This window comes from Protopterus annectens, chromosome 17.part0 (assembly GCF_019279795.1).
Source record: "Protopterus annectens isolate FY-2018-M chromosome 17.part0, PAN1.0, whole genome shotgun sequence".
NCBI lineage: Eukaryota > Metazoa > Chordata > Ceratodontiformes > Protopteridae > Protopterus > Protopterus annectens.
In genome coordinates this window covers 699,407,486-699,431,937 of record NC_056751.1, presented here as the reverse complement: position 1 = coordinate 699,431,937, position 24,452 = coordinate 699,407,486, and the positions used below count along the sequence as shown (strand labels likewise).

General features: G+C 43.5%; 1 protein-coding gene across 1 annotated transcript in view; it reads right to left on the bottom strand.

Moving 5' to 3' along the window:
• The window catches only part of CFAP126 (cilia and flagella associated protein 126), a 357,444-nt gene that overhangs the window by 67,605 nt on the left and 265,387 nt on the right, over window positions 1–24,452 (bottom strand). Inside the window, exon 4 of the mRNA XM_044059027.1 lies at window positions 2,179–2,349. Within this exon, the coding sequence (XP_043914962.1) occupies window positions 2,179–2,349 (171 nt within the window). The remainder of the gene's footprint in view (window positions 1–2,178; window positions 2,350–24,452) is intronic.

Genomic DNA, 24,452 nt, shown 5'->3' with positions numbered 1-24,452 from the left:
CTTTGAGAAATGCTGAGCAGCACAAAGCTACTAAACTTTGTCACATGTCGTGAGACACTTACAGTTCCAAGAATATGTATATACTGTAATGTATGCATATTTTAGTAACAGATCATCCATTTTAAGCTTCAAATGACAATAAGCATGACTTTTTCCAGAAGAAGGTCTGCAGGTACCTTGAAGAAATTCCAGATCATAATGTCTTGCATATACCCAGATGAACACTGATTCTGAAAACAAAGCCATGCAAAAACCTGAGGCACACAGATTCTCCTGTGATGTGCACAGATGTTTGATGAAGTGTGCACATGTTGTGACGCATTCAGAGAATGTAAGATGTTCTTAGACTCTTGAGGTCTTTGAAGGCTAGCTCTGTTGACATAAAGGGAAGAAGCCCTGACTCAACCACCTGCTAGAGGTGGCATGGGGGAGGACAGGAATCATGATTCTTAGCCTGCAAAATTCTCTGCAAGGCAAAGGGTATGTGCTCTGTATGGAGTGACACATTCTCCATTGTAGAATCTCTGGTGTAGACTGGGGATCGCATGGAGGTGCTGCCTTCAACAAGTGCAGCTCCAGTTGATCATGTCACATGGGGGCATGGTCATGCATTGGAAAGGCTCACTGTATACCAAACCCCTTGGACACAAAAAAGCACGTGTAAGGAAGTTAGGGCTTAAAGATAAAAAAAAAACAAAGAAAAAAAAAAGCATTCCACCTTGTGGATTACGGTTCTTCTCCTGTTGCAGCTGGCTTTTGCCACCAAGAGTCTTGCCAAAGGGGTTTGAACAGCTGACAGGGTGGCTGGGCAAATAAGCTCAATAATCAGAGGAAGAACAGAGGAAAAAAAGACTCTGAGTTCTGTGAACTCTGTGAGACTTGAATACTCTTATAGGTTCATAGGTTGGTACTAGGCTATCGGCCCTAGGGCCTATACAAGCCTAGCCATAACAATTCCCTGGATATTTCTTCCCACAATATTTACTTCAGTTACCTTGGGGCATTCACTTCCTGATGCATTTTCATAATGTAAGAGGAGAAAACCCTATGTAGTACAGGCATATCAAAGTTCTTTACTAACCAAAGGTTTGTTCAGACACTGAAGATTCCACATTGGTTGAAGCACACACATTTCCAGATATGTACTGACTCACTGAGCTATACACATTCTGTTTTGAGTGCACACATCCTCAGTCAAGCAAACATCCATCCATGCACTCTGAGGCAAACACACTCCTGAACACTACTGTGCCTTCCCTGAGATATGTGTGATGTATCAGATTTGCTCATTAAGCAAACATGCTCATTCTGAGTTGTGCACATGGACTCAAAGTTATACATATCCTGAGTCCTAAATAAACGTTAATGTTCTGAGTTACTTGAAATCGCCCTCCACCTGCACACACATGCTCACACACATGCTCACACACACACACACACACACACACACACACACACACACACACACACACACACACACACACACACACACAAATAAATACATATTCATTTGCTTTTCAGAAGGCAATGCATGTGATGTGATGCTCAGAAGCTCCCTGAAGCCAAGTATATCAAATATACTCAGAGGTATGAGGCTTCCACTTGGATTTAAGCTTGTACTAGAAAGGTAGGTATGACTGTATACCCATATTCTGAAATATTTAGTAATTCAGCTGGAATTTTCTTCCAGTAAAACATGACTTTGTATTTTTTTTCTTTTCATTGAGTAATTATATAACTCTGCTGTAGGATACCTGGCTAAAAACAACAAATGTGAAAATGAAAAAGATAAAATTATAATCCCAAATGGCAATTTTCTTTTTTTTTTTTTGAGGTGTGGGGCAAAATCTCCCACTTCCCATTTAGAGGGTACATATCCTGCACCTGCCTACTTACTATAATCAGCCCAGGGGTCACCATACCTTGCAAAGAGGGGAAACATCAATCAGTAAATCATTATTTGGAATTTCAGTTTCATCCTTTGAGTATTCAGGCATTTCATAATAAATCAGGTGTTGAACTACAAAGTAACTATCGCATGAATCATTTGTTAGCTTCTGTTTTATCAAGTAAATGAATCTGAAGTTTGTATTCTCTGTATTATTTCAACATATGACTATTTGATATAAGTAAATACTGACTGATTACACATACTCATTTGTCTCTTTACTTTCTTACCTCTTTGCTTTCAAGACATGGTCCATTGCTAGCAGAATTCAGAGGTGAGTCATGAATCCAGCATCTCAGGCGTTCTGCTGAATCAGCAGAGCGGGCAGTATAGTTTACTCGTGATGGTGGGATCTTCAAAGGCATGTCCCATGTCCCCATGAATGTACCCCATGGGTTTACCTACAAAGGAAGAAAAAACAGAAGATAATTTTTGTAATTGATTATCCATCCCTTTTTCAGAGTTTTCAGCTGCAGAATGCCATGTGAAGACAGTGGTTGTTGCTAGACTGAAAAGAGAAATACTCTGGAAATTACACCAGGACATAAAGCCACCTTGCCTTAACAGGGCAAAGTTACACTGGGGATACATCACTGGGCAGTTTCTTTGGCATATAGTACTAGGAGCTGTGAGGTGACATAGCTCAGAGGATTAAGGGAATGCACTCTAGTGTTCAGTTCTATCATTTCCTACCTGCAATCTGTTTAACTTTATGAAAGTAAGTTGTTTAACAGTATTCCTGTCTCTCAGTTTAAAAAAAAAAACATTTCAACCAAATGGGTTTATCTGATTAACAAACTGGCATTGAAAAAGTGCAGTAGAGGAGAGAGTCATAGCGGATGATGCTGTTTAGTTTTATTCAGGATCAAGGGATGAGCGTATTCACTGCAGGCAATGTGGTAAAACAGTGCTGCAGTGCAGCAATGCATGGAATGAGCACACAAGAGAACCCAGCATCACTGCAGGCAGTGTGAAACCAGTGCTGCAGTGCAGTAATGCATGAAATGAGCACACGTGGGACCACAGCATCACTGCAGGCAGTGTAGTAAAACAGTGCTGCAGTGCAATAATGCATGAAAGGAGCACATGTGGGATCACAGCATCACTGCAGGGAGTATGAAACCAGTGCTGCAGTACAGTAATGCATGGAATGAGCACACAAGGGAACCCAGCATCACTGCAGGCAGTGTGAAACCAGTGCTGCAGTGTAGTAATGCATGAAATGAGCACAAGTGGGACCACAGCATCACTAGCAGGCAGTGTAGCAAAACAGTGCTGCAGTGCAGTAATGCATGAAATGAGCACATGTGGGATCACAGCATCACTGCAGGGAATATGAAACCAGTGCTGCAGTATAGTAAAGCATGTAACGAGCACACGTGGGACCACAGCATCACTGCAAGCAGTGTGGTAAAACAGTAGTGCAGTGTAGTAATGCATGAAATGAGCACAAGTGGGACCACAGCATCACTAGCAGGCAGTGTAGCAAAACAGTGCTGCAGTGCAGTAATGCATGAAATGAGCACATGTGGGATCACAGCATCACTGCAGGGAATATGAAACCAGTGCTGCAGTATAGTAAAGCATGTAACGAGCACATGTGGGACCACAGCATCACTGCAAGCAGTGTGGTAAAACAGTAGTGCAGTGTAGTAATGCATTAAATGAGCACATGTGGGACCCCAGCATCACTGCAGACAGTGTGGTAAAATAGTGCTGCAGTGCAGTAATGTATGAAATGAGCACAGGTTGGACCACAGCATCACTGCAAGCAGTGTAAAAAACAGTGCTGCAGTGCAATAATGCATGACATGAGCACATGTGGGACCACAGCATCACTGGAAGCAATGTGGTAAAACAGTGCTGCAGTGCAATAATGTATGAAATGAGCACAGGTGGGACCACAGCATCACTGCAGGAAGTGAAAAACAGTGCTGCACTGCAATAATGCATGAAAAAAGCACAAGTGAGACCATAGCATCACTGCAGACAATGTGGTAAAACAGTGCTGCAGTGCAGTAATGCATGAAATGAGCACATGTAGGACCACAGCTGACCACCGGAGAAGGTATGTAAATCAGATACATAATGCAGTAATGGATCAGAAAACTGAAATGAGCAGACTAGTGAAGATACACACAGTTCAGTTCTATATTACTATAATAAAATTTCAGGGAAAATCCAGTCATGGGTTACATTATTCTATGTTCTCATCAGACAATCTTTGAGGATAAGGCTTGTTTTACAATATCTCTGTAAAAAGATGTTGGGAGGCTTTTAAAATGTGACTACAATTTTATATGTTAGTTTGTTATGTTGGTTAGTGGGCTGATTGAATGGATCATGCACTGTCACATTTTGTCCATAAGGTACAATGAAACTACAGTTGTGTGATATCTTACCATAACTGTAGATGTCCTACTTCTCACTGTTGCAGCATTCTTTACTCTTAGGATATCCTGCCAAGAACAGCTGAACGTCCAGGCAGCATACCAAAGTTTTTGCAACTTCCTGGCATCGTACATTAGACATATGTCTTACCTGCAAAGTGTAAGGTACATATGTGACATATGGATGCCTAATCCTCAGAAATGAAGAACACCAGGAGAATTGGAGCAACCCCAGAGAAAGGCAATATCATGTACATCCAGTTTGTTTTTAGTGTCTGCAGAATTGTGGCAGACACTAAAAACAACCACAAAGCCTTCTATAGTTATATCAAGAATCTTCACGGCAATACCCAGGTTTGCTCTGAGTTACTGCACAATGGTACTGCCTATACTGAGCCAACAGATACTGCCAACATACTGGCTGACATACTCAGTACCAACTTTACCTCTCTCCCCCCTAAAGGACCAATCACAATGCTGGAAGAATGCCAGGCACCCAGCATTCCTGCAGCACAGGTTAAAGCTGCATTTTCCAAGTCCAAGAATACAGCTTCCATGGGACCCAACAATATCCCTGGATGTGTTCTACATGAACTACAAAGTGAACTGGCACCACATCTCCACATCTGTGTGCCCTGTTCAATCACAGCCTCACCTAAGGCTTTGTCCCTACCGAATGGCGCATTGCTACAGTCATCCCTCTCCATAAAGGGGGAGTGACTACAGACTCTGGGAATTATCACCCCATTAGCCTGATGAGTCTGATATGTAAGGCTATGGAGCGCATCATCATGGACCTAATTAACAAGGATATAGGGAATCGCCAAACTCTAGATCCCAAGCAATTTGGTTTTGTGAAAGGTAGATCAAGCCTTGTCAACCTGGTTGACTTCTTTAAGTCAGTCACCAGAGCTGTGGATGAGGACAAGGCAGTTCATACAGCCTACCTCAAACTGGCCAAGGCCTTTGATACCATTCCCCACTCAGGAATTCTTGATAAACTCACCAAACTAGGCATCATCTCCTATATCACTAGGTGGGTTGCAAATTGGCTCACAGATAGAACCCACAGTGTGAAAGTAGCGGACTCCAAGTCAGACTACCGACCAGTCACAAGTGGAGTTCCACAGGGATTGGTCCTGGGTCCTCTCCTGTTTGGCATCTACTTCTCAGAAGTCCACGACAACACAGAGGACTCTGGCTGACCAAGTTCATAGATGACTGCAAGCTAGGAGCCATTATTAACTCCTCAAGTGATGTAGACTTCCTACAGAAAGGCCTCACTGAGACCAATGACTGGTGTTGAAACCATGGCCTTAAGCTTAATGTCAAAAATGCATTGTTATCCTCTTTGGGAAAAACTCAGTTCCCACTAATTACCATATCAATGGGAGCCCACTGAACAGTGAAGGCGTTATAAGAGATCTGGGGACACAGGCTGACAGCAACCTCTTCTTCACCACATTGCCACTGTGGTCAGAAAGTCCTTCTATGTGGCACATCTCATTACCACGGGTTTTGCATCCAGGAAGAAAGAGGTCATAATCTCTCTCTACTCTTCTCTCATTAGGCCAATCATCGAGTATAATACCCTTTTGGCATATACCTCACTAGACACATGCAATAGCTGGAAAAGCCACAAAAGTACCTCACAAAGAGGATCCTAGGCCTTAAACACATGTCCTACAAGGACAAACTCCAAAAACTCCAGCTATTCTCTGTCTCATATCGTCTACTAAGAGGCGATCTCTGCTTGACTTACAAAGCCATGTCTGACCCAGCTCTGTTAGAAATGTTACATCTAAGGAAATCCCAATCCCTCCACACCATACGCACCAGAGACCTGAACCTCATTACCACAATCAACAGAACATGCTGAAGGGACAGGTTCATAACCCAGAGACTGCCCGTGCTATGGAATAGACTTCCCATACATGTCAAGCAGAGCACCTGACTGGCCTCTTCAAGAGAAATCTTGATGAGTGGATGGGAAATAGAAAATTCACCCTGGGGATCACTCCAGTGGCTCTACTTGACAGAGGCACTGGGAAGTAACGTCAGGAGGCATGATGCCAGGGCACTTCTATGGGCTAGGCTTGTAAAGACTCCAGGGCCATTAGCCTAGTGCACACCTATGAACCTATGAAGGAAGAAAAGGATGTAAGAAAGACCCTCTCATCCAGAAAGAAGGCAAAAGAAAGTAACAGAGGGCAAAAGGAAGGGAAGAAATACTGCAACAGTGAGACGAGGGACATCTATTGTTATGGTAAGATCTTTCACAATTTTTACTATGTCCTTCATTATCATTGTTGTGGTATCCTTTACTCCTGGAATAGTACAAAGCCTACTGGAAAGTATGGGAAAAGGAAAGCATTGAAAAACCCTCCAAAATCCCATGAAGGATAACCCTGGCAAAACCTGCCCTGGCCCTGGAAATGGCATCCAACTTGTAATGTTTGGTAAAAGTGTGAACAAAAGACCAAGCAGCAGCTTCAAAAATGAGTCTAGTATCCAGACCCTTGAAAAAAAACACAAGAAAAGGCCATTGCCTAAGAAGAATGAGAACAAACAGAAGATGAAATATGCTTGTCACAAAAAGAATAGTAAAAAGAAATGGCCTTAGACACCATCAAACCCAATTTCCAAGCATGAAAGGAAACAAAAAGTTGCTCAGATGTTCAGATCTGCTTTGTCTTGTCCAGGTAATATCTGTCCATGTACATTCAAGCTGTGAAGAGCCCTTTCACTAATATTTGGTGGAGAAGTGAAGTAAGAGGAAAAATGAATGGGTTGGTTCAAGGACAAATCATTAACCACCATGGGCATAAAAGAAGGATTTGTGCGAATAGACAGCCTGTCTTTGTGAAAAAACAAAAAAAGAAGGAACTGCCATGACAGCTTGAAGTTTAGAGACCCTCTTGGCAGATGTAAGAGCCACAAATATTACAGTCTTCTAAGTACAATGTTGCAGGGAAGAAGAGAGTGCAGACTCAAAAATCAATTTCTCAAAAAAAAATTAAGAAGGAGAAATAGGCTTTCCTGGAGGTCAAATATGAAGGACACCTTTTAAAAAATGTCTTGACTTCAAAAATAAATGCCAAAGGTGGATTCAGAAGCTGACAAACTGAAATGGTTGACAAATGAACTTTAACAGACAAGTATGCCAAACAAGAACTGAGCAACTCATACAAATAAGAAAGGACCGTAGAAAAATGTAAAGAAATGTAAAGAATTGTTAAAACATGTACCTGTATTTTTAGAATCAGTCATGTAAAATAACTATTATTTGAGATCATTTGAGCTTTTTTCCCCAGACCTCTGCTGAAAATGGACATATATCCAGTTGGACCAGCCCAGTCAACAAATGTAAAATAAAATAAATAAAATAAAATAAATAAAACCCCACTGGAAAAGGGTCCAGGTCATGCTTATGACACCAGATAGAAAATCTCTTCTATTTAGTCACATATAATTTTCTAGTAATGGGTTTTCTGGTCTTCTAAAAAACCTGAAGAACATCCTCAAAAACTCAGTGCCTGAAACGAATCAAAACCCTATCACCCAAAGTGTCGATTAAAGGGTGGAAAAGTGAGGGTGAGTAACAGATTCCTTGTCTTCTGTGAGAAGATCCATCCTGTGAGATAACTTGTGATGACTGCCCCCTAGCCAGATGAAATACGGGAAACCAGTGCTGTTTGGGCCAAAAGGGAATCACCAGCAAGATTTTGGGTGTGTCCCATATGATCTTGCGCAGGACTTTGATAGTAAAAAGAAGAGGGAGGAGAGGAATACAGGAACATTCTCTCCCAAGAAAAGACATGGAGTTCATTTTCCAAGCCAGAGAACTTAGCACTCTGGAACAGAACTAGGGAAGTTGTCTATTCAGGGGGGAGGCAAAAAGATCTACCTAAGAAGTACCTCACCAATGTGCAATGTCCAGAAACACCTCCATTCTTGAGGATTTGTCCTGGATCTACTCAAAGAGTCTGCCACCAGACTGTGCTCTGAAGGAATGTAAACCACCTGAAGAACTAAGTGATGGCAGATAGCAAAATACCAAGCCTGAACAGCCAACCTGCAAAGAAGGTAAGATTCTGCAACCCCTTCCTTACTGATGTACCACATTAGGTTTCGTTTATCGATAGGTTTATCGACTAGTACTAGGCTAACTGCCCTTGCGAGCCATTTTAAGCCTAGCCATTTATCCCTTGTGAGACTCAAACCCTGCACCTTGTGTTTGTAAGGCAAACACCTTAACCATTAGGCCACCCTCCTAACCCCTCATGGCTGCAGTATTGTCTGTAAAAAACATTTAAAGGTCCTGGAACCCAAAGGGAGTGTAAAGCATGGAGAGTTAGAAGTAGAGCCTTCATCTCCTTGATGTTGGTATGGTCTATTAGTTGTTGAGGGGACCAAAGACTCTGGATTTTTAGCTTGTTGGAGCAGGCTCCCCAACCTTGATCAGAAATATCCAGCTTCCACGTAGGGAGAGAAACCTGAAAAGGCAGACCCAGATTCCAGGAAATCTGATGAATCTACCAGCAGAACTCGAGACTGAGATATGGTAAGAGAAGCACCAGATTCTCCAGAGGATTGCAGTACTTGAGCCAAACAGTCTTGAGATACCACTGAAATTTCCTCATGTGGAGTTTGGGAAAAGGAATCATGGGAATGTTGGATGCCATGTACCGCAGAATTCAGAGAAATTTCCTTGCAGGAAGGACTGTAAGAAGAAGAAGAGACTTTAAATAGGCAGTCAAAGAGAGAACCTTGGGAGGTGGAAGACAAAACAGTACTAAAGTGGTCTAAATCCAGCAACCCAAAAACACCAAGATCTCCAAAGGCAGTCAACACATACTTTTTGAGATTGATAGCGAAGTCCACACTGCACAGAAGTTAAGCAGAGTGAAGTGGAGATTCTGAAGCAGAAGCTGCTAAGAGGGGGCCTTGGATTAAAAGGTCATCTAAATAAGTAAATATTTGAATTCCCTGAAGTCAGCAGAAGGCTGCCACCGGTGCCAGACATATAGTAAAGACCCTTGGAGAGTAAAAAGTCTAAAAAGCATAGCAGAGAACTGATAATGATAGGAAGAAACACAGAAATGCAAAAAACTTTTTGAAGAGAGCATGAAGAACAATATGGAGTTAAGTGTCTTTTAAATCCAGAAATACCAGAAAGGCTTGAAGAAGCAACAGATGGAAAAGCGTCTGAAGAGACAACATCCTGAAAGAAGGGACCCTGAGAAAGGTGTTGAGAAAGGACAAGTCTAGAATGGGCCTCCACGATCCCTCCTTCCTGATAACCATAACCATTCTGGAATAAAAAACTATCCCCCGCAGAGACAAGGGGACAGGTTGGATGGATTCTTGTTCCACAAATCCCCCAAGAACCAGAGGAAAATGAAGGATCTGGCTAGGAGGAGGCTGAAGAAGACCGGAGAATGGAGGAAGGGACTTCCAAGTCATAAAATAACCATTCTGCATAATTGAGAGTACCTAGGCATCTATGGTTACCTGTTGCCAAACAGGAAAAGAAAAAGTCAGCCTGAGGAACACAGGAATCTGGAAGATGAGATGGGAGGGTGGATGTCAGACAGAGGCAGATGTATCAGGAAAAGAAGGTTTTTGGCCCCAAGAACTCAGAGTGCGCTTGTCTGAGAATGTTTGTTTAGGAACCCTCTTGTTCCTAGCAGATGTCTAGGGTGCCTATGGACAAAACAGGGTTTAGATGGATAATAACTTTGGAACTTGGGGACAGGGGAACACAGACTTTCTTCAGGTACTGTATAACCTTACCCTGAAGAGTTAACAATTCTGCAGCAGCAGTATCAAAGAGATTCTGGTTGTCTAAGGAAGAATCTAAAAGTTTGGGTGTAATATCTTCAGGTGGGGTTTGAAGGCACAACAAAGAGTATCTCCTCATGACAGAGCCAGATGTAGCTGCTGTAGAAGGGGCATCAGCAGCATCATAACTGCATTTAGTGGAATGGTGAGCCACCTGAGAGGCAGAACTCAAAACAGAAAGGAAGAAATCATACTGTCCAAATCAGGCATATCAGTCAAAACCACGTCACGCTGGAAGAGAAAGCCAGGACATATCTAGTCATGTGGGGTCTAGTTATTAATGGCCCTAAAGGCCAAAGCAGCAGAAGTACACACTTTTTACCTATGCCTCTCCATAGCATGGCTGTCCTTATCAGAAGATAAAAGCTTGGAAGAGGAAAGCACTTTGTATGACTTATCTGTGGACATGGAAACAGCTAGATCAGATGAAAGATTTTTGTACAAATATGTATGAACCTCAGGGACTTTATTAAATCTATCTCGCTTCTTAGGGGCTGAAAGTTGACAGTCAGGAGTCTGAGAAGCTGTTGAAAATGTATCCAAATGATAAGGTAAAACAGGAGGGACTGCAGAAGGTCTGGGTGAGTCCATCTGCAAGAGTTCATGATTCAAAAACCTGGGAATGATCTCACTTAAAGTGTTCCATCATGTGGACCACTATAGCTCCAGAATATAATTTTTCAAAAGGACAGTCAGGGGGTACTGAATCTTCTATATCAGATCCCAAGATGAGAGAAGAGTGGATCTGGGAGAAATATGCAAATGACTTTGTGATGAAAGGCGATACTGCCAGCACAGCTAGCTGTAATTTTGTGAATTAATGTATCTCATTGGCGAATAGTGAAATGATTTCTATAAGATGCTTGTGTTATAAATGTATTAGAACTGTATGTCATGTATTTATCAAACTGCTTGTACAGACGTGTGTTGAAAAGGTATTTGCAGAGTACTGTGTTTAAAATGTAGCCACAGTGTGCCCTGCTGGAAGAGAACAGAGGTGTACATAGGTTCATAGGTGTTTACTAGGTTAACAACCACAAGGGCCTTTTTAAGCCTAGCCATGCATCCCAAATCTCTGACAAGTTCTGATACCCTTGATAAGTGTAAGCATGGGCCTGGGAGATGAACCATTTACAGGTTACCTGTTTGCATCAGAAACATGGGTGCCAAACCAGGGATGAATTTCTGGTTTCCCATCCAATTGTCCAAGTTACACTTGAATTGGATTAGGGAGGAACTGTGCTTCACATGGATAGGGAGTCTGTTCCATAGATGGGGCAGTCTCTGGGATACATACCTATCTGTCCAGTGGGTCCTATTTATATCACAGGCAAGGTTTAAGTCTTTAAAACAAGTAATTATTGTACTGTTTGTTTTGTGGTATGCAGGAGGTCCATCAGTGTGGGGTCTGACAATGCCCTGTATGCCAGGCATAGATCTCCCCTCAAAAGCCTGTAGGAGACAGAATACAGGGATAGGGCCTTGAGGTGGTCTGCATAGGACATTTTACTTACTCCCTGTATTCTTTTAGTGAGGAACTTCTGTGGACATTCCAGTTGTTGGATATGCCCAGTTAGGTACATACCAAAGGGGGCATTGTACTCAATAATAGGTCTGATGAATGATTAATACAGTGGAACAATGACTTCCTTGGACTTAGATGTCATACCTTTGTTTTATAATTTGCGCAACATAGAATGATTTCCTCACCACTGTAGACACATGATGATCAATGGCTAGATTACTATCTATGTGTGTCCCTAAGTCCCTGACTACTGGGTCAGCTCTAAGGGGTGTGTTGTCAATGTGATAGTTACCAGGGATGGATGACATCTCAAAGGATACTATTATACATTTCTTGGCATTTAGTTTTAGTCCATGACTCTGACACCAGTTGTTCGTCTGTGTCAACCCCTCCTGGAGAACATTTGTGTCAGTGTGAGATTCAATGACATGCACTATTGTGACTGTTTAAATGTACATATGTTAACAGTGGAAACTGGAATATAGGAGGTATGAGTATGCTCAGTCCAGCATACTTTGGAAAAATATCTGAAATTAAATTACTTTATAGGCTAGGCCATAGAAGATGGTATTTTTCAGTTCTCAATGCAGCAAGAGACATAACGTCTGTGCTAGGAAGCTTTCTGTATTGTCTTTAGGGTGAACTAATTAGTAGTCTTGAAAGCATGAAGAAATGCAATTGTTTTATGACTTCCCACATCTGCCAAAAATCTGAGGAAAAACCCTTGTCTGTATACTTTTACAGGTAGATGCTAAATGCTGACAGTTTCTAGCAATGGAGGTTTTGGCCTGGGAACTAGGAGTCAGATGATTAGAAATGATGTAATTCTTCAAGCTATCCCAGCAGTAATATTTTAGATATTAATTTGAGAAGTATCTCAGTGAGATAGAGCATTCTGTATTCAGTCTTGGACTTGACGAGAACCATTCATGACACATTTGCCTAGTAAGTTCTTAGGTTATAGTATAATTCTCTTACATTTAGTCAGGAATATAGTGAAGCTTAGTTTAGATATTTTTCTTTATTTATTTGAGACTGTCCTGCAATGTTGTTTTACATATTTGCTGTGGTTTGAAACTCTGATGTCACTGTGAATATATATTTAGTATTGTCTTGTTCTTTTATTATTAAATATATTTAAAACTTTCATTGTGGCTGATCTGTACAGAGATATTTAAGTTCTGAGAGTACTTACATATTTATTTGGTGACACTGTGTGGCCACTCCTAATAACCTTGCTCTTGATCAAACTACCATTTGTGTTAATATTAATATTACAAAGTAAGACTGGACACCCTTTTTTAAGGGCCTTAAAGTAGCTGATAAGGAGTTGACTGGTGGCAGTGAGAACTACATTATAGTCTGAGCAGAAGGGGGCACAGCTAGTAAACCTGTGCCAGCCTTTCCCAGGTGTGTGTGTGTAAATCAAACCTCAAAGTGTGTGTGTGCGTGTGTGTGTGTGTGTGTGTGTGTGTGTGTGTGTGTGTGTGTGTGTGTGTGTGTGTGTGTGTGTGTGTGTGTGTGTGTGTCTGTGTGTGTCAGCTACTTTGGCAGGGACATGAAACACCGGTTGGACAGAGAGGGTGCTGGAGGTCTTGGCTTGGTCACTCAGCTGAGATCTCAACTCTATAGCTTGTGCCAGTGGGGAGTCTTACTGGGGATCTGGAGAAACAGAGAGAAACCAGCCCTGGACTGACTGTGGTCCCTGTATGCTCTTAAGGGAAACTGCACTTGATGCAGAGGGCTGCATCTGGAACTACTATGTGTGTACTTGTCATCCTCTCAGTGAACGTCCCCTACTGTTGCCAGTGGTGAACACTGAGGTTCCTTGAATACTGATCCAGTGGAGGGTCTTCACAGACTTCACCAGAATACAACTCTTCATTAGAAGAATCAGAATTCCTAGGCCTTTTAGAGTGAGTGGAAGACCAAGGAGCAAAAAGCGGACAAGCTTTGTGGGGGTTTCAGGGCCATAAGGGAATTGAACAACCACTGAGTAAAGTCCTGCCACTCTTTGAGGATCCTTAGCCACATGTTTGGGTTTTGTTTCAATTTTTAAAGAAACATCTGCTTTAACAAATCTAGGAAGTTCAAATTCCTGCCTACATTCAATGAATGTACCAAGCACCTCTTCCCTAACTAATATTTGGGGAATCCCCCTAGGCCTTCAGATATGATCAGCCAGGGTTCTTCCACTACTCATGAGACATGCAAATAGAGAGCTCCATGTCGGCCTATAACTGGGTTGCAGCAGAAGGAACTGACATTGGCACCGGATGGTCCTCGGGTTTCTCATCCACCCCAATGGACATGTCCAGTGGAGGCTGGACGGCAGCAAGATCAGTACATGCCTTTTTGGCTTTTTTTCCTTAAGTGGGGGCTGAACCACATGCCGGGCAGTTTCAGCTATGGTACACTGAGCCAAAAGCTTCAGATGGTGGTTTTCAAAATAAATAGAGGCACGGCAGATGACTATGGAGTGTCTTAGGGACAAATGCTTGACAAATCTCACACTGTTTATGGTCGCCTGTAGCACCTAAACAAAAAGGGCACTTCTTGTGTCTGTCTTTATGGAGAATTTGCTTCCCACACTCACATTTCCCTTCATGGATGACATGAAAAGAAACTCCAAGGAGAAAAAAAAGAAAGGAAGCAACCCCAACCAGGAACTCATTGTTGGAAGGCTTGGTAGATAAACCAACACAGTGAATGGCATACAGACCAAATGCAGAGGTAGCTTTCAGATTGGCAACAAAGAAGTTCTGAGGATTCTGCATCTCTACACCTATAAGGTCCAAAGGCTTTGGTATGCTGGACAGACGTTTGACTGTTCTTGGCAGGATATCCCACGTGTAAAGAATACTACAACAGTGATACAGAAGGACATCAAACCACATTGGCAAACTTACAAGAAATTGATAAGTAGCAGGATTTCATGTTATAGCATAACTAAAGGTATATCATAGCTTAAGAGTATATACAGCAGTAAACATAGATCCTAGCTACATCCCCAAAACACTTAATTCCTCGCAAAACATAACCACCATTGTATGTATTATGTATGTAACTTACAAATTATATTTAGACAGCTCCTTATAGATTCTGTTTTATGTATGCAACCTACAATTTATATTCAGACAGTTCCTTATACATTCTGAATATAGTCCTAAATATGATACACTGATGGTATTATGAGTTGTCTTACACAAACCTGTCAAATTAGTTAATTGAAAATTACTTTTTTCAGTAACAAGCATCAGACTACCACCACCTCTTCCCAATACCTGCTAGTCCCATGCAGGAACTTTGTTCACCTCATTTCCTCTATAGGTTCATTCATATTTCAAGACATTACTCTCAAATAATGCAAAATCACATGGATCAATGAAAACCCAATATTTTATCAACCCTATTAAGAGCAGAAGAAACATAGACAAGCTTGTTGTTTAGAATATATAACAAAGACCGACCCAGTTCGGCTTTGTTAAGGGCAGATCATGCCTACTAAACCTGGTTGACTTCTTCGAGACAGTTACCAAGGCCATAGATGAGGGAAAGGTGGTTCACACAGCCTACCTTGATCTCGCCAAGGCATTCAACACCATTCCTCACTCGGGTATTACAGAAAAACTCACCAGCCTGAGCATAAACTCCTACGTCACAAGATGGGTTGCCAACTGGCTTATAGACAGAACTCACATGGTAAGAATAGCAGGCTCCAGGTCTGACTCTAAACCAGTCACAAGTGGTGTCCCGCAAGGCTCGGTTCTGGGATCCCTACTGTTCGGCATATATTTCTCAGATGTACAGGCAAACACAGGAGGACTATGGCTAACCAAGTTCGCCGATGACTGCAAACTGGGAGCCATAATTGACTCTCCGGCTGACACGGATATCCTCCAAAAAGGCCTTACTGAGACAGACACCTGGTGTCAAAGTCATGGCCTCAAGCTAAATGCCAAAAAATGCATAGTCATCCCATCTGGGAAAAACAAAACACCCAAGAATTACCACATAGGTGGCAGCCCCCTTAATACAGAAGAGGTAATAAGAGATCTGGGGACCCAGGTTGATAGTAATCTCTCCTTTGACAATCATATTGCCAAAGTAGTTAGGAAATCCTTCTATGTGGCCCATCTGATTACTAAGGGGTTCACATCTAGAAATAAAGAAGTTATAGTGCCCCTCTACTCGTCACTCATCAGACCCATCATAGAGTATAATGCCCCATTTAGGATGTACCTCACAAGACACTTCCAACAGCTTGAAAGACCACAAAAGCACCTCACCAAGAGGATTATTGGCCTCAAACATATGTCCTATGCAGCCTGACTGAAAAAACTCCGGCTGTACTCAGTGGCATATCGCTTACTCAGAGGTGATCTCTGCCTGACTTACAAAGCCATGCCCAATTCAGAATTGATGGACATGCTCCACCTAAAGAAGTCCAAGTCACTGTGAGCCACATGCTCTAGTGAGCTAAACCTTGCCACAACAATAAATAGAACATGCTGGAGGGATAGATTCCTGTCACAGAGACTCTCCATGCTTTGAAACAAAATTCCTAACTACATTGGGCAGAGCCCCTCACTAACACTCTTCAAAAGAAGCCTTGACGAGTGGATGGGTAACAGAAAATACACCACTGGGATCACTTTATTGGATCTGCTTGACAGAGGCTCAGTTAATTAATCAATGGGGTGGCAAAAGCCGACACCCTCTGGCTAGGCTTATAAATGCCCTCGGGCAGATAGCCTAGTACCTACCTATGAACCTATGAACCTATAAAGGTCCCTCATCAGGTGTTTCTATGACAATGCAAATGTATCAATTAAACAGTAAAGACATTTGTACATTTATGTGTTGATAATCATCCCTATGCTGGCTCAGTTATAGATAATACAATTTTTTTATTGAGCCTCATGACCTTCTTTATGGTTTAAATGTTGTCCATATAAATGCTTATAACATACGTAATAAGATTGATATTACCCATTACTGGACTGATCTGTATAAGCCTGATCTTCAACTAGTTATGGAAACATGGTTATGGCCTCATACAAAGAACTGGAGATCGTGCCTCTGGCTGTAAATCATACCTGTCTAACAAAGAATACAAGGGAGTTGAAGGAACTGCAGACTTCATATTAGACAGCTTAAACAGGTATGTCGTTTCCATCACAACTACCTGTCTCCAGCCAGCCAGAGAAACTGTTGGCATACCTGTACAGATTAGTAAAGCTATACACCTCAAAACTGTGTATAACTATTAATAACTCTCTCAAAATTGGAAAGGGCACTTTATCTTGGCTTACAGCCAACATGAACAGTAAAATGCTTATAGTCAGTCACTTCAATATTGACTGGAAGACAGTCTGATATGAATACTCACAGCCTTTCTTAAAATGTATACTTTTGTTTAACTTGTCTCGGTTATCACAACAATAGACAAAACAACCAAAAAACAGAGTATCCTGGAATGGATTGTCTTCCTCTCCCCAGTAACATCTCTATTGCAAGAATCACATCAGATAATTTCAGTAACTGTCTTCTCTTCTTTACTTGTTTAGCACAAGATAACTTCAGTTTATCCAGAAGAGCAAAGGTCCTTAAACTGCTAGAGATGGTGATAATGGAGAACAGTGGACCATGCATAACTCGCAGTCCAGAAAACTGATAAACTGATGCTGGTTTAACTTCAGTGAATACACATGCCATTTCCTCTCTCTCATACTTCTGTGAAGCTGTTTTTATATATGTGTGTATATATATATATATATATATATATATATATATATATATATATATATATATATATATACACACACACACATATATATTTATTGACATTTGTTTACTGGTTTACCGGTAAAATCCATCTGGGCACAAGTGCCCTTTTTCAGCAGAGGCCTGGGGAGAAAAGCTCCAAGGTTTCATATTTAATACAATCAGTATTTAGAATAAAAAAAATTTATAATGCAGTTTTAGTGAATACATATAGTAGTCAGTGTAATAAAATCCGTACTGATATTCACGAACATTAATGTGCAAGCATTGTATTGAGACTTTACAGATAGAAGAGTAATGTATAAGATAGGAGTAATTTAAGAAATAAAATAGCATGAGCTTTTAGAGGATATCAATACATTTTGCAGTAGATTTAACTGTGATGCTGTCTTTCTGAAAATAAATGAAATGTGAATGAATTTTGTGAGTGCTGACAAGGACCATCTTTGTTTTATATGTTTCTTGTTCTCTGTACTTACAAATTATATTCTGTTATGGTCTGAGTGGCAATTATGGCATAATGGTTTAGGAGTTTACCTCACATACACACAGTACAGGATCTGATTCTCACTTTTGAAAAGGAAATTAGCTAGGCTTAAAATGACCCACAATGGCAACTAGCCTAGCCTAGTACTTACATAAGAATCTAAGCATTGTATCTGACTGCATGTGTCAGGGTGGATATGGAGTACAATGGTGGAGAGCAGAAAAGCACAGTGATTACAAGAGAGAAAAGAAGTTATATTAAAGTTGACTTTTCTTTACCTTTCCTGATTATACACTTACCTGAATACAGATTACAGGTGTCTGTTTTTGCCTGATAATTCTGTGAAGCTTTTTGTAATGAGAAAGACAGTAAGAATACGCTATTTTAATGTAACTGCACTACCCCTTCTGTTACCACTTTCAGAAGGTTCAGAATGTTATGGGAGCAGCACACAGCTGTTAAACTGCACCATAAGATTCTAAGCATAATGCAAATACACTACTGTGGTTCTGTGCCCTCTACTGTTGCCCCAGAGATTGTTTGTACCATTAAATAAAACCACGACCAACCTGAAAACGAACCTTTTTATTCACACAATTGAAGCGCTTTTCGGCTTACTGTAGTTAGCCTTCTTCAGAACGAATTACACAACAAATTGCACATTCTTTTTATAATAAAAAAGGCGCAAAATTTCAACAAATGAATACCTCATTAAACAATTAAATGTGAAATTAAAAATGTTTAGCATTTTAAAGTGCACGTGCATACTTTTCTCAGTTAGACTCAAAACTTTTAGTTATGTACTTACCATAACTTTAGATGTTTGGGATCCATCTCGCCTACATTCTGTACTGATGGGTTCGGAGCCGATCCTCGGCTCCGACTCGGCACGCTATACTATAGAGCGAAGTCTCTAATTGGCTGATCTATTCTATATCCCAGGATGCACCACCACCAATTCCCCAGATCTTGTTTGTCCGCACACATGCACCCACACATGCACTGCTGATATAACATTGCCAGATGTTTCAAGATGAAACGGTCAAACTTGAACCATCCGGTCTCTTCTGGTCTCCAAGGCAGGGGGAAGGAGGGTGGGTATTAGGAATGTAGGCGAGATGGATCCCAAACATCTAAAGTTATGGTAAGTACATAACTAAAAGATGTTATGTGATCCTATCTCGCCTACATTCTGTACTGATGGGACAGCGTCCCTAGCACCTGATTCCTGGGTGGCTCACTGGAAAACACTCCTGAGAACTGTGGAACCGAAGGAAGCTCACCCCCGAGATGCCACATCCAATTTGTAATGAGAAATAAAGGTGTGAGGAGAGGACCAGGTAGTCGCAGCACAAATGCCACTAATGGCAAGCTTGGAATGAAAGGCTGTTGAAGTAGCCATAGCCCTAGTAGAATGAGCTTTCACAGTGGTTGTAAGCTCTCTATTAGAAAGAAAATAAATATGACTGATACAGTCTCTGATCCACTTGGCAATAGTGACCTTCGTGACAGCTTTGCCCAATTTATTGTCTGAAAAGGACACAAATAACTGATCTGTTTTTCGTGTTTGGTGCGTCCTATCTAAGTAGAAACGCAATTGTCTGTAGACATCCAATGAATGGAAGATATATTCTGCTCTGTCTGAGTAATTGGGGAAGAAAACTGGAAGTTCCAAAGACTGTTGAAGACAGAAACTAGAACAAACTTTGGGAACAAAAGATGGATTAGGCCTAAGGGATACTCTATCCTTGTGAAAAAACAGGTAGGGCTTGAAGTTCCAAAACTCTTCTGGCTGATGTAATTGCCACCAAAAAAGCAGTTTTCCAGGAAAGAAATTTCAAGTCAGAAGTTGCTGCCGGTTCGAAGGGGGAAGAGGTCAAGGCACCTAATACGAAATTGAGATCCCATGGCGGAGCAGGATGAGAAACTGGAGGACGTAGCAGCCCAGCACCTTTCATGAAGGCTTTACACAACTTATTGCTCATCAAAGGTGGGTCTATTCTTTCATGAAAATTCGAAATAGCTGCTAATTGAACCTTAATGGTAGAGACCGAAGAACCTTGATTGAATAGGGAAGCTAAGAATTTCAAAACATCCGCCACCGGGGCAGTAATGGGATCTAATCCCCGGAGTTGGGCCCAAATGGCGAATCTCTTCCATTTACTATTATACATCTTCTTAGTCGAATTCTTGTGGGCCGAGGACAAGATATGTATAACTTCTGAGTCCAAAACCTGGTTCCTGACTATAGTCGGAAGTGGAGGAGCCAAGCTGTTAACTTCAGAGAGTGAAGGGACTGGAGAAGCCGTCCCGACTGGTGGATCAAGAGATCTGGAACCTGGTCCAGGAACCATGGACCATCCAGTGCGTATTTCCGAAGAAATGGCAGCCAGACTTGACGAGGCCAGTATGGGGCAACTAAAATCATCTTGCACTGCAAGTGAATCGCCTTCTGGATCACCCTGGGGAGAAGGGGAACCGGTGGAAAGGCGTATAGTAAGCCGGTGGGCCAAGCTTGGACTAGGGCATCCTTGGGAACCCCCCCCGGAACCGGGGTAAGAGAAAAGAACTGTAGACATTTTGTGTTGAGGGGAGTTGCAAAGAGGTCGCAACAAGGAGTTCCCCATCTTCTGAAGATCTGAGATGCTACTCTGTCATTCAGAGACCACTCGTGCGGGGAGAGAATGGTTCTGCTCAGTCTGTCGGCTATCACATTGGATCTCCCTGGAATGTGTGTTGCTACCAAGAAATGGTTGGTTGCAACAGCCCAATTCCATACTTTCATGGCCTCTCTGCAAAGAGGGTAGGACCTGGTCCCTCCCTGCTTGTTCAGATACCAGACTACTGACATGTTGTCGGACTGAATGGCAATCATACCTTGGGGGAGGTAGTTGTGTAGTGCTTGAAGCGATAGAAGCACTGCCCTCATTTCCAGTATGTTGATGTGTAGGGAACTCTCGTCAGGGTGCCACTTGCCTTGAACTGACCTGCCCAGGTAATGTCCCCCCCACCCCGTCTGGGAGGCGTCCATAGTCAAAGTGGCCACTGGAGGAGGAGGAACGAAGGGTCGCCCCTGATCCAGGTTGGAGGAGGTAAGCCACCAACGGAGGTCCTGTTTGTACGTCTCCGTGATTATAATTTGGTGACTGAGAGGAAGCTCCTAATACGACCACTGGACCATCAGGAGCCACTGGAGAATCCTCATGTGTAATCTTGCTAAGGGGACCAGGAGAACGGTGGCCGACATGGAACCCAACAGTTGTAGGACCATCCTTGCTGGGGCTCGGCGTTTGAGGAGCAATGCTCGGACTTGAGATTGTAATGTTTCTATTCTCTCTGTAGGAAGATAGACCCGCATTTGCCTTGAGTCTATCTCTACCCCGATAAACCGTATATGCTGAGATGGCAGCAACACAGACTTTGCCCAATTGAAGGTGATTCCTAGGGAGGTTCCTAGAGATATAGTGGCTGCTAGGTTCTGTAATAGTAGATGCCTGGAGGTGGCAGTTAGGAGCCAGTCGTCTAGATACGGAAACATCTGGAATCCTAGACTCCTCAGGTGAGCAGTCACCACCGCCAAACATTTGGTGAACACCCTGGGGGCTGTGGTGAGACCAAAGGGCAGTGCGCAGAACTGGAAATGACTGTCTCCCAGGCTGAAGCACAGATGTCCCCTGGACACCTGATTTACCTGAATGTGGTAATAGGCGTCCTTGAGATCTATGGAGCACATCCAAACACCTTTCTCCAATAGCGGGAGAATGGATTGTAAGGTAACTTGGACTTCTTGACTGATCGATTCAGGTTGCTGAGATCCAAAATGGGCCTCAAGTCCCCGGTCTTTTTTGGCACCAAAAAGAATTTTGAGTAAGTCCCTAATCCGGTCTGGTCTACGGGGACCGGTTGGATGACTCCTTTTTGAAGCAGCTTTGAAATTTCGATGGCTGCAATATCCCGTTGACTGGGTGGCGGGTCCGGGATTTTCCTGGATGGAGGGGGGTGTGTGAAAAGGGGATGACGTAACCTCCGGCGATGATTCGGAGCACCCATCGGTCCTGAGTGATACTCTCCCAGGCCTTTAGGTGCCTCGAAAAACGACCCCCGACTGGCTCCGGAGCTGCGCAGTCGGGCAATCCTTCAGGGATGCTGAGAGGTTGAAGAGCCACGAAAGGACTCGCGGTCTCCAGTGTTGCGGGGGCCTCTGCCACCTCTGGGACAGCGTCTTCCTGAAAAATTTCCCCCTCCTCTGCCTCTAGAAGGGGGATCGTCCTGCTGTGAGGGGTAATTCTTCTGAGATTTACGGAACCACATTTTCCCTCCTCTTTTAGCCTTGGGATAAGGCCGAAAGGGAGAGGAAAACCGTGCCCCTACGGCAGTCAAAGTCTTACCCTCTTGTTCACAGCAGGTCAAGGTGTCCTTTACCTTGGGTCCAAACAAAGAGGACCCATCAAAGGGAGCGTCGGCAAAGGAAGACTTGAAGGCCTCCGCAAAATGACACAGGTGGAGCCAGGCTTGTCTCCGTAGAGCAACACCTGCACTCGCCGCTTACTCCCCTCGGCCGCATACGAAATGAGCCTCATGGACGAGTTCGATATCGACGATAGGGTAGCCTACTGAGAGCTAACTGTCTGGGCCAACTGCTCAGGTAGGTTACCAGAGAGGGTATCCGAGAGTTCCTTGATCAGGTCCCTCTGCAGTCTAGTGAAGTGCGTGAGGTAATTCAGAGACCTTAATGTAAAGGCTGCTGAAGTAAGGGTGCGCTTCCCGTACTGGTCCATGCTCCTAGACTCCTTATTAGGAGGATGGACAGACGTCGAAGCCTCTGCCACATCTTGCTGGGTAGCAGATGCCACCACCATAGCATCTGCAGCCACACCCTTGGTGAGAAATTCCTTTTCCGGGGGCGCTGACAAAAATTTGTTAGGGCGAGCAGGCACCGGTTCCACAGAATCTGGATGTTCCCACGCCCTTTGAGAGATCAAATCTTGGAGCTCATCGAAGGGCGGAGACACCCAGGAGGCGGAGGGCTGAGTCCCGAAGGCCTTGAGGAACACCGACTCGTCAGAGGAAGGGGCTTTGGTCTGCCAGCCGCCTTGTTGTTTGAGGACTTCCAGGATGCCCACAAAGGAGACATATCCGAGGACGACTTGGGGGACCCTTCCGCATCATCAAGATCGGTGTCGGAGGTGATAGACTCGTCAGGAGAGTCAACGTGCTTCCTCTTGCACTGTTTTTTTATTGGGGGTTCCTCCGAAGACTCTTCAGAGGGACCTCCAGGAAGAGGGGGACCCCCAATGGGGGTGACCTCAGGCCCCAGGGCTCCACTGTCTTGAGACAGGGGGACTACAAAGGATCCAGTCTCCATACCTAGGGAAGGTGCCGGGGAGACGGTGGAGGTAGCCAAAGAAGATTTGGCCAAAGCACTCCTCATGGCTCTAAAGGCCGGACCCCCAGAATCCTGGGAAGGTCCGACCCCCAAAGCCATAACAGCAGATGGCACTCCCGCAGCTGATACACCAAGAGAGAGGCTCGGAACCGAAAACATTGGTCCCAAAGCGTCACCCCCGGGGCCGACAGAGGAGGTCCATGTACCGAACTCCGACCCGAAGGCCGGAGTAGGAGTAAGGGTCGGAGCTGACCCAGACACCTCCATCGGCTCCACCAGCATCGACTCCAATGGTGCCGAGGCTGTTGGAGGAGGAACCAAGGCTAAAGGGTGGACCATCGGCTCCGAAGCAGACTGGGCTGGAGCCGAAACTAGCTTTTGGAAGACTGGAGACTGAAACAGCCTTTGGAGCACCCTGTCAATGTCCGAATCCGACATCTTGGAAGACCGGGAGGAGATCGAATGGGTCCGACTAGACTTCTCCACCGGTTCCGAAGGACTAGGGGACCGGCTCTGAATTGTCTCGATCAAAATCGGTGCCAAAGGAGACTCCATTGTAATTTCCCTCGGTGCCGAAGGGGAAGAGTCTGAGCGAACAACCCTCATTGGCTCCGAAATCAGCAGAGCCGATGAAGGTGACCCGCCTCTCGAAGCTCCAGCCATCGGCTCTGAAGCCAGAGGAGTCGAGGCTGGAGGCATCGAGGCAGACTGTTCCGCCCTCGGAGCCGATGGAGAAGCCTGCCGAGATTTCTTGGTGGTCGGTTCCGACGGACTGGTCGGAGCCGACGATTTCTTTTTCATAGCGGGAGAAGAGGAAGACAAGGCCTCTTCAAAAGATGGTTTAATAAGTCCTTTTAGAATCAATTTATTTTTCCTCTCTTGGAGAACTCGAGAGGAAAAAGCGTGACACACACTACAAGACTCCTGAAGGTGTTTGGGTCCTAAACAGTACACGCATAGGGAGTGATCGTCCATTATGGACATCTTGTAGCTGCATCTTGTGCATTTTTTAAACCCTGAGGGTCTGTGCTCTTTTGACATAATGCCAACAGTTGGAAAAAAATACAGGGAGAAAGTACCTAATC